Here is a 13,424-nt window from a genome sequence, read left to right as displayed (position 1 = left end):
ATCTGATCTTGTGGCCCCCACCCAGGAACTGACTCAGTGCAAAAAGACAGCTTTGACTCCCTATGATTTCATCTCTGACCAATCAGCACTCCTGGCTCACTGGCTTCCTCCCACCCACCAAGTTATCTTTAAAAACTCTGTTTCCCGAATGCTTGGGGAGACCGATTTGAGTAATAAAAAGACTCTGGTCTCCCGCACAGCTGGCTCTGCGTGAATTACTCTTTCTCTATTGCAGTTCCCCTGTCGTGATGAATTGGCTCTGCCTAGGCAGGGGGCAAGGTGAACCCCTTGGGTGGTTACAAATTTGGGGGCTTGTACAGGACTGCCCTTTTGGATATCCACTCATGGTTCAGTGGCTCCCCTTCAACAATGGATCCAGAAGCCAGCCAGCCCAAGTGGCTTCCTAGTTCTCTTGGACTAGGGGCTGACTCTGGTACTCTCTCTACTGGTGGGGCACTGCCAACCAATGTGCATGGATTTAATTGCAATGGAGAAATAGTTCTGGGGAAACGTCCCTTAACTGTAGCCCTATCTGAGTGTCTGTCTGTAGCCCCATGGTAGGGTGTCTGTGTGTAGCCCCACTGTAGGGTATCTGTTTGGCTCCTTGGGGGTCTTGGCTGGCTCTTTCTAACTAGTAGGAAGATTCCTGGTTTGGGAAACTTCTCCTCACTCAGGAAGATTTTGAGGAGGTTTCCCAGATGGAGAATAGGAGGATAGTTTGAAAGGGATACTCTTGGAGTTCTTAATTGGGGATCTGATTTGGAAGGCCTTCTGTCCATCTCATCTTAATGTGTGTTTGTGTATGTGGAAGGGATCTCTGAAGGGGTTGCTGATGGAAGTCCAGCAGGCATAACTCAGAACCCTCCTTATTTGTCTGGTCACATTTGATGAGCCCTAGAGAAGGCTCAATAGGCCTGTCTTCGCCTTGCCCAGAGATCTCATTGTGAATTGCCATACAGAGGTTGTCCATCACCACCTGGAGTGGATCAAAGAAAACAGGGACCAATGGGAAAATGTTTGAGCTTTGCCAGGTTGACATTGGGTGCTGAACGAGGTGACCAGTGTTTGTTTTCTTATGTGTATTTTGCTGGGATAGAAAATGTTAATTCTGTTCTCCTTGCAGCCCATTGGGCAGCATCTTCCAAATTAAGAATCTTGCCTATGGTTCCATAAAACAGGAAATGGTGATTTTCTCTTGTAAAGTGGCTTGAACCCCACGGCTATGGTGCAGTGAGCAGGGTCATCAGAAACTACTCCATTCTTCTGAAATCTGCATAGAAAGGGAGCCCGCAAGCCTAGTATGCCGATAAAAAGGATAAGAAATTCTTACCAGCCAAATTTCTGGTTTCTCTCTCTTTCTCTGAGTAAATGGTAAACTATTTGTCTCTCTGCAAGGATTTAATTAATGGAAAAAGGATTTGTGAAACTAGTCTTAGGTGGTAGCAAATCTTAGCAATCTTAGTACTTTGTGCTAAGAATTTGTCTCTCTGTGTTCTGTAATGGAGAAAGAAGTATCACAGGATAGAATGTGGGTTTAGGACCCACTTTCAAGCCTGCTTTTCAAGCCAGACTGGCAGGCTGGTCAGTTACAAACTTTGCTGTGGGTCCCTGAAACTAATACCGGATGAAATTTTTCCGTCTTGTTTTGTGTCCTTAAGAGCTTAACCTTGTGATCATGTGCAGTTACTTTCCCTTGGTTCCACCATCTAGAAGACAGGAATTTGGGGATTCATGTCCTAGTTAGCCCTAAACATTTTCTTAAGCAGTTAAAAGCCTTTGCGAGCTTGAAACTGGTTCTCTAGGCTCCTTCTGGAAAGAGCAATAGAAAGTGCTCAATGCTGTAACTCAGTAGCTAAGACTTTGCTTTTTGACAATGGCGGCCTGGGTTCTAGTCTTGGCTTCTGTAATGATTCCTTTCTGATTTCTTATTTATGTAATTTTGCCATTTATTGAGGTTTTTTCCCTCATAGATAGCTTCTGATTTCCTCTCTTGAATTTTCCTTTCTCTGAACTTGTGGAGATTCTAAATCTTGTAAAGAAAGAAACTTCTTACCATGTTTTTGAAACACCTAGGAGGTTACCTTTGGTAAAGTTCAGAAGCTAAAAATATTAGCCGCTTGGCATGGCTAAAGTCAGGTAATAAGAGATTTGAAGGGATTTCTTTTTTAAAAAGCAGCATGGTTAAAAGTCAGGTTAATTAAAAGTGGATAAACAAGGTATAGATGTATTTAAAAGGCCTTTATGTTTTTCTCTTCTTGGATCTTGTTTTTCTGGAAAAAGTTTATTTTTCTTCTCAGTCAACTGTATTATTTGTCTCCATTTTTTTTGTCTTGTCACCCTTAATGCACACATGAGAGGCCCTAAGATAACTTCTGGTAGCCAGGGACTCCTTGGGAAAAACAGAGGAGGCACCACAGACCCTGTTTTGCAAACAAACACACACCAAAAAACAAACAAAAAAAGACTGTTTTCCTCATAAAACCCCAGGAATTAAAAGTGGATAAATCCCTCTCGAAATCAAAGGCTATGTTCTGTTTTGCATTGTGTCATCTGACAGTTTTGAGTTTTGGGGGTATCAGAAACTACTTCGCAGTATAAAAAAGCTTTGGTGTGTAATAACTAGGTAGGAAATCTACTTTAAGGGGTGGCTAATAGTAGTTAAGGAGGAATACTTGACTCTTTGCCTTCTTGGATCAGAGATGCATGCTCTTGGGCATCTGGAAGATATGGAAACTTCCCCACCCCCACTGAGAGATGGGACTCCCATGAGGGATGGTCTAATTATAAAATGGGCTGACTGGCTTTGGGTTGCCTTGCAATAAAATGCACAGTAGAAGCATTGCACTGTCTTCTCCCATAGTACTTTTCTCCTTTTGGGGATCCAGTGTTCAGTATAAAATGGCACCCTTAATTTTGGGGATCTGTCTTTGCCTTCCAGCTATGCCTGCTTATTAGGCCCTAGAAGTTTCATGCTTTCCCAGCCCCATTCCTCCAAGGGCTCCACCCTGAAGCCAGTCATCCAATTAAAAAACTGGCCAATGAAAAAATCTTACAAGTGCTGAATCTTTTGTCTGTCTATTTATATGTGTTGTATGCTTGTTTATATATAAAAGCACTCTGATTAATTGACTTAAAAAATAAGCACTTAAATCAAATATTTTGTCAGAAAAGTAGAAACTTTAATGCATTTTTGTTCATGTGACCAGTAATCTTTTAGAAATAAAAGCAGTTTTAAAAATTATTAGTAAAATAAAATATTTTAAAAATGTAGACATTTGATCTAAATTAAGGTCAAATATCAGATTTGCTAAATGTTTTAAGGTCAAACTGTTTCCTTGACTTTTAAAAATTGTTCAATTTACCTACTTTGAAGCATTAGATTATAGATAAGGCCTGGAGACATGTGGAGAGGCATGCCGCTAGCTATGCTGAAAAGAGTCAGACCTTATCTTCGTTTGTGTCTCATGTCCTAGGCTGCACCCCTAGTACATAATTAAAACAGCTTACTTACCAGGTTTTTCACTAAAAATAAAAGTTGCTAAGAGTTAACATTATAAAATAAAATTAAGATTACTGGAGAAACAGTTTTATATACAAGATGTGTAGGGAATGTGTTTTTGGTAGAAGATTATAAGAAGGCATAGGAATATGGCTTTTGTTAAAGGGAATGCAATTTTGTCTAGTTCAGAGAGTTGTAAAGATTGTCTTAACCTAAAAGAGTAATGGCACAAAACTAAAGGTTTAAGCAAAGTGAAAAGGGTTTGTAAAGGGTTAATCTTATAAAAAATTCTGTGGGTTTAAACAAGTTGGCTGAGATTTAATTAGCTTTTTTCTGTAGGCTAAAATATTAAAATCATACTTATGTGGGGCCAGAATTTGGGCCCATGTGTCCGAACAATAGAGTTTTCTTAGAAAATTAATCTGCTCTTTGATGGAAAATTGTAAAGGTTTCTAAAAGTTTATAAAAATGTTACCTTATGGTCAAACTAATTAAAACTGGATAGAGATATAAAATTTTATTTGATAAACTAGCTTCAACATTAAAAATGCACCAATACACACATGAAATTTGGTTTTCTCTTTTGAAGACAAATTTTATGTAATGTTAAAATATAATGAAAGAGTTTTGTTTTCTCCTTTGGGTAAATGACAGGGAAAAAAGGGAGGAGAGAGAAGAGACAAGTTCAGTTAGCCTCATGCTGTCTTTATTGGGTCTTGTTTGGAAAGCTAAGTGTTCTCTATCAGAGTAAAGGTTTTTCTTTTAAGATTTTGAAGTTATCATTTTGGCTAAATAAATGACTTATTATAATGACCTGGGATTCTATTTTGTGATATCCAGTGTTTTAAACCTTTGCTATTTGACAAACGTTCCAAAATCAAATTATAAATTTTGTCTATTTCTAACCCAATATTTAAATATTAGGTCCTTTAAAGTCCAAAAATGACATTTGGCTTATTTGGTATAAAAACCATACAGGAAACATTGTCAAATACAAAATGGTGTTTGGCTTTCTTTGGGCTATATTTGTGTAAATGTGTTATTAATATATGTTCCAAAATTATGTAAAACTCCTATAATTCTAATATAACTTAGTATATGTTATCAGTAATAATTTTAATTATTATGTCAAATGACTGTGTGCTACAGAGGTAACAAATTTCTTTGTCAATTGTATCTTTAATAGTGGCTATACTAATTCTTTTGTCATCCGCAAACATTTTGTCTTGCTTTAGTCCTTTTCAAAAGGCAGTTTATAATCAAATATAAAACTCTAAGTACAGGTCTCAGATAACTTTAAAAATTATGTTATTGGAATAAAGAAAAAACCCAAACTTTAGAACTCTTATGGAAAACTAACATATTAAACATTGCTAAACCTTTTGTTTTCCAAGTCAAGAGAACTTATTTCTTTAAAGCTATTTGCAACTTTTAACAAGTGAGTAAAATATACTCCTGTGAACAAAATTTACAACATATTTGTTTCTCTCTACCTGATTTTTCCAAAATTTGAAAACTATTTCTAAGTATTCTCAATTTATGGTAGTATAGTTAATTGCATAAGTGCAATAAAAATCTGTTTTCTTTTGTAACAGGACACAATTGGAGAAATTGGTCATTTTACCAGGCTTTAACTGGACTGGCATGCTTCTTTAAAGAATCAAAGTTAACTTATAAAGCCAATTAAAGCCCGTTGGGAAATCTGGCCTCATACCTTGTCCACACAGAGTCCCTGTACAAGGTTCCTGACCTGTGGTAAATAAAAAATGTCACTTTCTAACAGGCCCAGGAACTGCAGGATATCTTGGGACCTCAAGAAAAGAGGAATTTGCTTAACTCATAGGTATTTAAGGTTACAAATCCATGGCTGGGCTCGGCTTTTAAAAAGTCTTATCTAAAATTCTTCATGGAATAAAGTTCCATCAAAGCCCATTAAAACCTAAGTGAAAAATAATTATTCTAGTTGTATTTCATGCAAATAATCAAGCCAAGTACTATAAGACTAAAGTTTATTTTGTAAACTGTAAATCATTTCTATCATGATTTGTTTTTCTTTAAAAAATAGGGACTGGAGAGAGAAAAATTATGCTTCCAAAAAACCCATAGTACATTGCTGTTAGTGCTTCTTAAAGTTTTTTTGGGCAGTTTAGACTAAATTATAAATTCTTTATGAGTTAGAATTCCCAAACTAATGCTTTTAAATCTTTTTCAGTCTTTCTTTCTTTTTCTTTCTTTCTTTCTTTCTTTTTCTTTTTCTTTCCTTTCTTTCTTTCTTTCTTACTTTCTTTCTTTCTTTTTCTTTCCTTTCTTTCTTTTCTTTCTTTCTTTCTTTCTTTCTTTCTTTCTTTCTTTCTTTCTTTCTTTCTTTCTTTCTTTCTTTCTTTCTCTGTCTCTCTTTCTTTCTTTCTCTCTCTCTCTTTCTTTCTTTCTTTCCTTCTGTCTTTCTCTCTCTCTCTCTCTCTCTCTCTCTTTTTAGACATAGTTTCACTCTTGTTGCCTAGGCTGGAGTACAATAGCTCAATCTCAGCTTACTGCAACCACTGCCTCCCAGGTTCAAGTGATTCTCTTGCCTCAGCCTCCCTAGTAGCTGGGATTACAGGCACCCGCCACCATGCTTGGCTAATTTTCTGTATTTTTAGTAGAGACAGGGTATCACCATGTTGGCCAGGCTGGTCTCGAACTCCTGATCTCAGGTGATCCACCTGCCTCAGTCTCCAAAAGTGCTGGGATTACAGGTATAAGCCACCGCGCCTGGCCTCAAATCTTTGCTTTTAAAATTAAAAATTGTACTCCTTATCCTAGGACTCATTATTTACCTTATAATATGCTGTTTACTTAAATACTGTACTAAAACTATAAATAAAGGTAATACTGTTTTTACCACACAAGCCTTGGAAGCCCAGCCAGGCCTGCATGTGTCACTCAGACAGTTGCAAAATGGTTCCACTCTTCTCACCTTGGGGTTCATTCCCATTCCCACTACGTCCCCTGTCAGTGGGAAGAAGCCAGAGAAATGACAGCCTTTTCCTATCTTCACAGCCTACACCTGAAGATTAAGGTGTTACTGGCCAGGTGCAGTGGCTCATGCCTATAATCCCAGCACTTTGGGAGGCCAAGGCGGGCAGACCATGAGGTCAAGAAATCGAGACGCGCCTCTGCACTCCAGCCTGGCAACAGAGTGAGACTCTGTCAGAAACAAAACAAAACAAAACAAAAACAAAAACAAAAAAGATTAAGGTGTTATAAAACCCAAAGGGAGAGATTGAAACCACATTTGCAAGATGATGATTGAGACAGTGAAAGAGCTCCAGCTTAACTGACTCCCTCTTGCTTCTAACATCCAATCTGTCCTTGTTTATTCCTGGGCGTAGGCTGAACTAACCTTGGGAGAAACCTAGTTTATAGTTTAAACAAAGATGGTAACAGCCCTTTCCCAAAGCAGTCCTCCTTCTTGCCTGGCATCTAGATTGCTTTTGTAGGGCTAACATTAGCTCCAAGATTAGAAATTATATGGTTTAGAGTCATTTAGCTGGAGGCCACAAGATTCTGACCTTCTCTAAACTGCTCTTAAGATCAATGCTTGAGATATTTTTCAGACCCTGCCCTTGATGGATCAGCTGGCACCACACAGATGGATAAAGTGGCTCATCTGATCTTGTGGCCCCCACCCAGGAACTGACTCAGTGCAAAAAGACAGCTTTGACTCCCTATGATTTCATTGCTGACCAATCAGCACTCTTGCCTCACTGGCTTCCCTCCACCCACAAAGTTATCCTTAAAAACTCTGTTTCCTGAATGCTTGGGGAGACTGATTTGACTAATAATAAAACTCTGGTCTCTCGCACAGCTGGTTCTGTGTGAATTACTCTTTCTCTATTGCAGTTCCCCTGTCTTGGTGAATTGGCTCTGCCTGGGCAGGGGGCAAGTAAACCCCTTGGGCAGTTACAATAGTGTGTCTGCATTTTTTTTTTTTTGGGACAGGGTCTCATTCTGTCAGCCAGGCTGGAGTGCAGGGGCGTGATCATGACTCACTACAGCCTCGACCTCCCGGGCTCAGATTATCCTCCCATCTGAGCCTCCCAAGCAGCCAGAACTATAGATACGTGCCACCACACCCTGCTAATTTCTGCATTTTTTTTTTGGTAGAGATGGGGTTTCACCATATTTCCCAGGCTGGTTTTAAATTCCTGGCCTCAAGTGATCCACCAGCTTTAACCTCCCAAAGTGCTGGGATTAGAGGTATGAGCCACTGCACCCAACCTGTGTTTGCCTTTTAAAAACAGTTTCTAAACATCTTTTTGGTGACTCATAACCCTGGCATCATGATCAGTTAAGTAAAACAAGAGTTTCATTAATAATTTTTAAATAAGATAAGCTATCGAAACACTCAGTACTAAGCACAAGTTTATATACTTTTGACTTCTTATTTTATATGGTACAGAGAGACTAAATGTATTTGAGTCTGTTAACAAAAGTTGTTTTTGCCACCTTGAAAAATTATGCTGTAGATAAATATATCTCTAAAAATTGTAAGATGGTATAGTCATACAATTTGCTGCTTTGTTACAGAATGCTATATGTGACACAATTCACAACTGTCTACTCCTAGTTTTCTCTGTTGAACATTGTAATCAACATAATCAACATATGTAATTAAAACTACTGGAAATAATGAGGGTGAAGAAAAACAACTTCCTGTGCAAAGTATAAAGGAAAGTAAGATCTGTTTTTGATAAGAAAGCATATGTGATATGAAGAATGTGTTTTTGTTGATGAAAAAAGTGAGTAATTTTGTCCTAAAGTGGTTTAAAGTTTGTTTTTTCAGGAAGAGAAAAAACCGGACAAAATGCGTAAATTAGTATGGAAAGATGTAATGAGTCTCTGAGAAAAAAGAGAGAGAGAAAAATCTTATGTGGTCAAGATACACTAAGAGTAAATGAATTTTATTATAAGATTTTATAGATGAGCTTTAGTATCAATAGTGTAGCAATGCAGTACTGGAGTTTGATTTTATCTGTCTGCTAAAAGGCCAAAGTTTTGTTGAATTATTGGTCTTTTTTTTTTTTTTTTGAGACGGAGTTTTGCTCTTGTTGCCTAGGCTGGAGTGCAATGGCGTGATCTTGGCTCACTGCAACCTCCACTTCCTGGGTCCAAGTGATTCTCCTGCTTCAGCCTCCCAAGTAGCTGGGATTACAGGCATGCACCACCACGTCTGGCTAATTTTGTAGAGATGGGGTTTCACCGTGTTCGTCAGACTGATCTTGAAATACTGACCTCAGATTATCCGCCCATGTCGGCCTCCCAAAGTGCTGGGATTACAGGCATGAGCCACCACACCAGGTCTGGTCTGTTCTTAATAAGAGATTGTAAGAAGTACTTGTTTCTTACCTGTTGAGTAGTCTTACTAGGAAACAAAGATTCTGTGTCTTATCAAATATTTCCTGTGTTTCATGTTTTCTTTATCACGTTTTTGATTACTTAAGAAAACTGAGTCTCCTCAATATTAAAAGAGCTAAATTGTTTTAAAAACCATGCTACTTCCTATATTTTCTTTAAAAATTCTTTACTGTCATTTAACTTAAATGGATAACTACCATTTCATAGTAACTTATGATCCTATTTAACCAGATATTCAAACCTTTTATAATTTTTGACAACTTCATCCAAGTAAAATTCTAAATGAAGAATTTTGACCTCAAACTAATTTTGAGATTTCCCAGAGGGCCACTAGAAAATCTCAAAGGATTTGTTCTCTCACTTGGTGAAAAGAAAGATGTTAAACTAATTAGCTTTATTTGATACATTAAATTCGTAAAAAGCATTGTCAAATAAGGGATGTTTAGCCTTCTTTATATTTGTATGCATATATGTTATAAGTGTTTCAGAAATTGTATAAAATTCCTAGAAATTTTCACTGTCCTTACTGTCCATGATATGTCCTGGTATAAAGTTATGAGTCCTAATTTCCATTATTGTCTTGTAATGTTGTATGTCACAGAAACAACCAAATTTCCTTGTCAATTGCGGCATAATTAACTCTCATCAGATTTTTAACCATGGCCATTTTATGCATTTTATGTCTTTTGTCATTCAAGACAATTATTGTTTTACTCTGATGCTTTTTTGAAAGCTTTTGCAATCAGCTACAGTCCAAAAATTCTTTGTCTTCAAGGAGATTTTTAGGTAAGACTCTGCCAAGTACTCTGGAGTAAGGTTTCTGACGCCTCTAAGATTGCACGATTAGACTGGACTTTTCCAGAACTGAGGGAGACATTGACGGATTTGTAAACCTGCTAACCCAAGATTGAGTAGAACAAGAATTAATTATATGGGACTCAATGTGGGGACGATTATAATTTTTCTGAATTTTCTTGGAAATGTTTCTGGTTTTTTAATGTTTTGTTTTCCAGATTTAAAGAACTCTCTGCTTCTGGTTTCTCTTAGGCTATGCATAACAGACAACAATTTGGTAATTACACTTTCATAAACAAAAATGAAGCATTTATATTTTTTGTCCCACTCTAGAATTCAGATATTATGATTTTCAGGACCATATAATTGTTTGCATAAGTTTAATTAAAATTGATTCTCCTTGCAACAGGACACGATTGCAAACATTGGTCATATTACCAAGGCTTTGACTGGAATGTCATATTTGAGATTGATACATAGAATCAGATGTGACCAGACAGTTTTTAAAAACTGAGGTTGATTTGATGGAGCTGGAGAAACTGACCTGCTACCTGGCTCACCGGGTCCTCATCCCACAGGTGAGTGAAGAAGGTCATTTTCTGGCAGATCCAGGAACTTTGGGAACCTCGAGACCTTCGGAAGAGAGAAATTCACCCAAGTCTTCAGGTACCACACGTGAAGTCTGATGGTGAGTTTTTGGCTGGGCTTCCTAGCCTCAAAAAGCTTTTAAAAAATTGAATCTGAGATTCCTTGTAAAAAGCTCCAGCAAAGACAACTCAATTTATGTGGTCCATTACCATTCTTGCTGCACTTATGTAAATAATCAGACCAAATCTTGCAAGATGTGATATATTTTTGAGACAAGAATAGCATTACTTTTGTTATCTTGATCAAAAAAAGGGGGTGACTATAGAGCCATGTTTTATGTTTTAATGAAAAATGGTAGCACACCCTTGTGAGTTATAACCCTGTGTATTCTACTTTTTTTAATCTTTTGATAAACTCCACCTTACTTTCTACTTTGTTATCTACGAAACTGGACTGGATCCTGAAGTCTTTTAGATTCCTTCAATGTCCCCAGGCTAACGTTTCCCGTCTTTCTTCTGCCCTCCTGACTGGGTGTTACTGAGAACTAAAGCCTGACAACTCAGGCCTTCCGTGGGACCATCTGGACACATCCACGCTCTGCCCCCAGCAGAACTATGACTGTGGCTCTGATGGTCATGACGTCACCAAGGACACACCCCCTGCAAACTAGGAAATCCATCCTTGCCCCATCAGCTGAAGATGCCTCGAGCCCAAAATCCAGAAATCTTCTCAACAGACTGCCCTCTGGATTCGGGAACTGTGTTTCCAACTATAAATCTTTGTTTTTATTCTCTTTTTTGTAGACATTCCCCTCATTAAATTCCTGACGACTTGTACCATCCAGCAAATATCCTCCACCAGATGAAAAATGGACTTATCTTGTTCAAAGGGAAAAGGAATGTCTCTTCTTTCTTGAACAAGAGGAGGGAATGAGAAAGCCTCGCTCCTTGACTTACCTCATGCCAGGCTCCTCTGAGTCTTCTCTTTGACTAGGCCTTGACCCTAGCTTCTGTCTTTGTCTGCTTTTCCCCATGTTTAGTAGGAATCCTGTGAAGTCTTTTAGTGGAAATCCCCTAGTCTTGGCCTGGTCACCCTTGATATCTGATCAAATTCCTCACCCTCCATCTTTGATTATTTTATTGCCTTGGCTTCCTTTCAGGCCTGACCTCCTGTTTGGCGAACACAATATGCACAATAATTGAACTTGAGGGTGAATACATGGAGGTTCATGATATTCTTCCAAGTTAGAAATTTTCCATAATAAAAGTTAAAATAAGTAACATATGCAACTCTCTCATGGACGTCTAGATTTTAAAAGGTCTTCAAAGATAGCAGACCTTTGTGTCCTGTTGCAAGGACAATCAATTTTTATTAAACTTATGCAAACAATTATATGGTCCTGAAAATCATATTATCCAAATTCTAGAGTAATCAGGTGGGACAAAAAATATGAATGCTTCATTTTTGTTTATAAAAGCCCTCTTGGCCTTTGCTGAATCAGTTTAGCAAAGAATTCTCCTACATTTTAGCAATGTTCATCCACTGACCCACCCTGATCCTTGGCTACAAATCTCCATTTTCCCTGTATTTGGAGTTGAGCCCACTCTCCACTATTATGAGACGCCATGGTAGTAGCCCCCTTTGAATAAAGTCTGCCTGCTCATCTTTAACAAGCATCACAAATATTTTTTAACGGTATGAGCTGAGATAAAGGCTTTTGGTAATTATGTTAGTGTGATTATGACATTGTAGATAATGCTTTTATCTCTTCTCAAGAAAATGTTTTACATGAGGTGGTAAGACATCTGGGATGGTGCTAAAATACTCCCCAAACAAGAAAAGTGTGTGTATGTGGTGTGGGGTGTGTATGTGTGTGTGTGTAGAAAAAAACAAAATATGCACAATAATTGAACCTGAGGGTGAATACATGAAGGTTCATGATATTCTTCCCAGTTAGAAATTTTCCATAAGAAAAAGTTAAAATAAGTAACATTTGCAACTTTCCTATGGACATCTAGATTTTAAAAGGTCTTCAAAGATAGAAAGACTTTTTAGCTACATTCATTCCCCAAGGAATAAATGGTAAATTCATGTAGGCTGGGAATAAGAGGAACCCATGGGAGAAGAGGCCGCCGCTCCCCACCTGGTTCAGTTCTCTTTCTGCTGAGCCATCCCTGTGGGGCCCTACCTGGAATCACGGTTCTCGGCCGGAGCTCAGTTTCTTGCCAACAGCACAGCAGGAGGACAAAGCAGAGGGTCCCGTCTCCTTGGCTCACTGCCATGCTCCCTCCAGCTGAAGGAGAAGGACGTTCTGGAGGTTGACAGTTTCCCATCCTTGGTCTCCAGGACACTGTGGAATGTCAGGACCTGTGACATCACAACCAGGAAGGGAGCTGGGGTCCTGCCCTGGTGGGGAGGTCATGTCCAGGGACCTGTGACATCAGGACCAGGAAGGGAGCTGGCATCTTGCCTGGGGGGCGTGGGGGGCAGGGCAGGGTTTCAGTCCAGAGTCTGTGACTGGGAAGCAGGGAGGAGGCTCACTTGGGTCTTAAGGTAACAGAGATCCTCTCCACTCTTTCTTATTGCCTGTTCTGGTGACTTCCTCTGTCCTGAGCACCCTGAGGACTCAAGGGGTAGATACTAATCAGGACTTAAGGGCCAGTGGCCAAAAGCCAAGAAAATCTGTTCCCATGGAAAGAGGCATATTTGAAGGATGCTGGAGAGGTCACTGAATTACAGAGCAAGTGCCAGAACCGACAGATCCAGAGGGTCTAATCACCTCTTAAAGGCCCCTTGAAGAACAGAGCCTTGAAGAACAGAGGCCCGTGGCCCCATGTCCCCTCCCACCCTCCCCCACTCTCAAAGTTCCAGGATCATGAAGAACAGGAGACAGATGACCCAGGTTTCAGCCTCCTTTCCCCCACACCTTCTTTCTCAGCATCAGCCCCAATCTCTCCCTGGCAGTGAGACTTTAATCACGAGAGGAGAACATGGCTGTATTTCCATGTTATCATCCTCCCAGCTCTATCTCCTAGACTTTCTAGAGCTTTCTCCATCAGCACAGTGACAAAACCCCAAAGGAGTCACTCTGGCTGACTCCCCTGGATCCTATCTCATCCCTGGACTGACTCCTACATCCAGGGCT

The 13,424-nt window shown here is 39.1% G+C and overlaps 1 protein-coding gene across 4 annotated transcripts in view; it reads right to left on the bottom strand.

Annotated features, from left to right (window-relative positions):
- The window catches only part of SPACA7 (sperm acrosome associated 7), a 59,139-nt gene extending 46,010 nt beyond the window's left edge, over window positions 1-13,129 (bottom strand). The window contains exons 1-2 of one of the 4 annotated variants that reach the window (XM_054446820.2): window positions 12,468-12,615; window positions 10,236-10,324 (exon numbers count right to left, since the gene is read on the bottom strand). In XM_054446820.2, coding sequence (XP_054302795.1) covers window positions 10,236-10,287 — 52 coding nt within the window. In that variant the 5' untranslated portion in view covers window positions 10,288-10,324; window positions 12,468-12,615. Of the gene's footprint in view, window positions 1-10,235; window positions 10,325-11,235; window positions 11,391-12,467 lie in introns of those variants that run through there. The other 3 variants (XM_063650697.1, XM_054446818.2, XM_054446819.2) reach the window with 3 other exon arrangements.
- Between the last annotated feature and the right edge of the window lie 295 nt (window positions 13,130-13,424).

Source organism: Pongo pygmaeus, chromosome 14 (genome assembly GCF_028885625.2).
Source record: "Pongo pygmaeus isolate AG05252 chromosome 14, NHGRI_mPonPyg2-v2.0_pri, whole genome shotgun sequence".
NCBI lineage: Eukaryota > Metazoa > Chordata > Mammalia > Primates > Hominidae > Pongo > Pongo pygmaeus.
The sequence above is the reverse complement of the archived record's forward strand: the minus strand, read 5'-3'. Positions and strand labels throughout refer to the sequence as shown.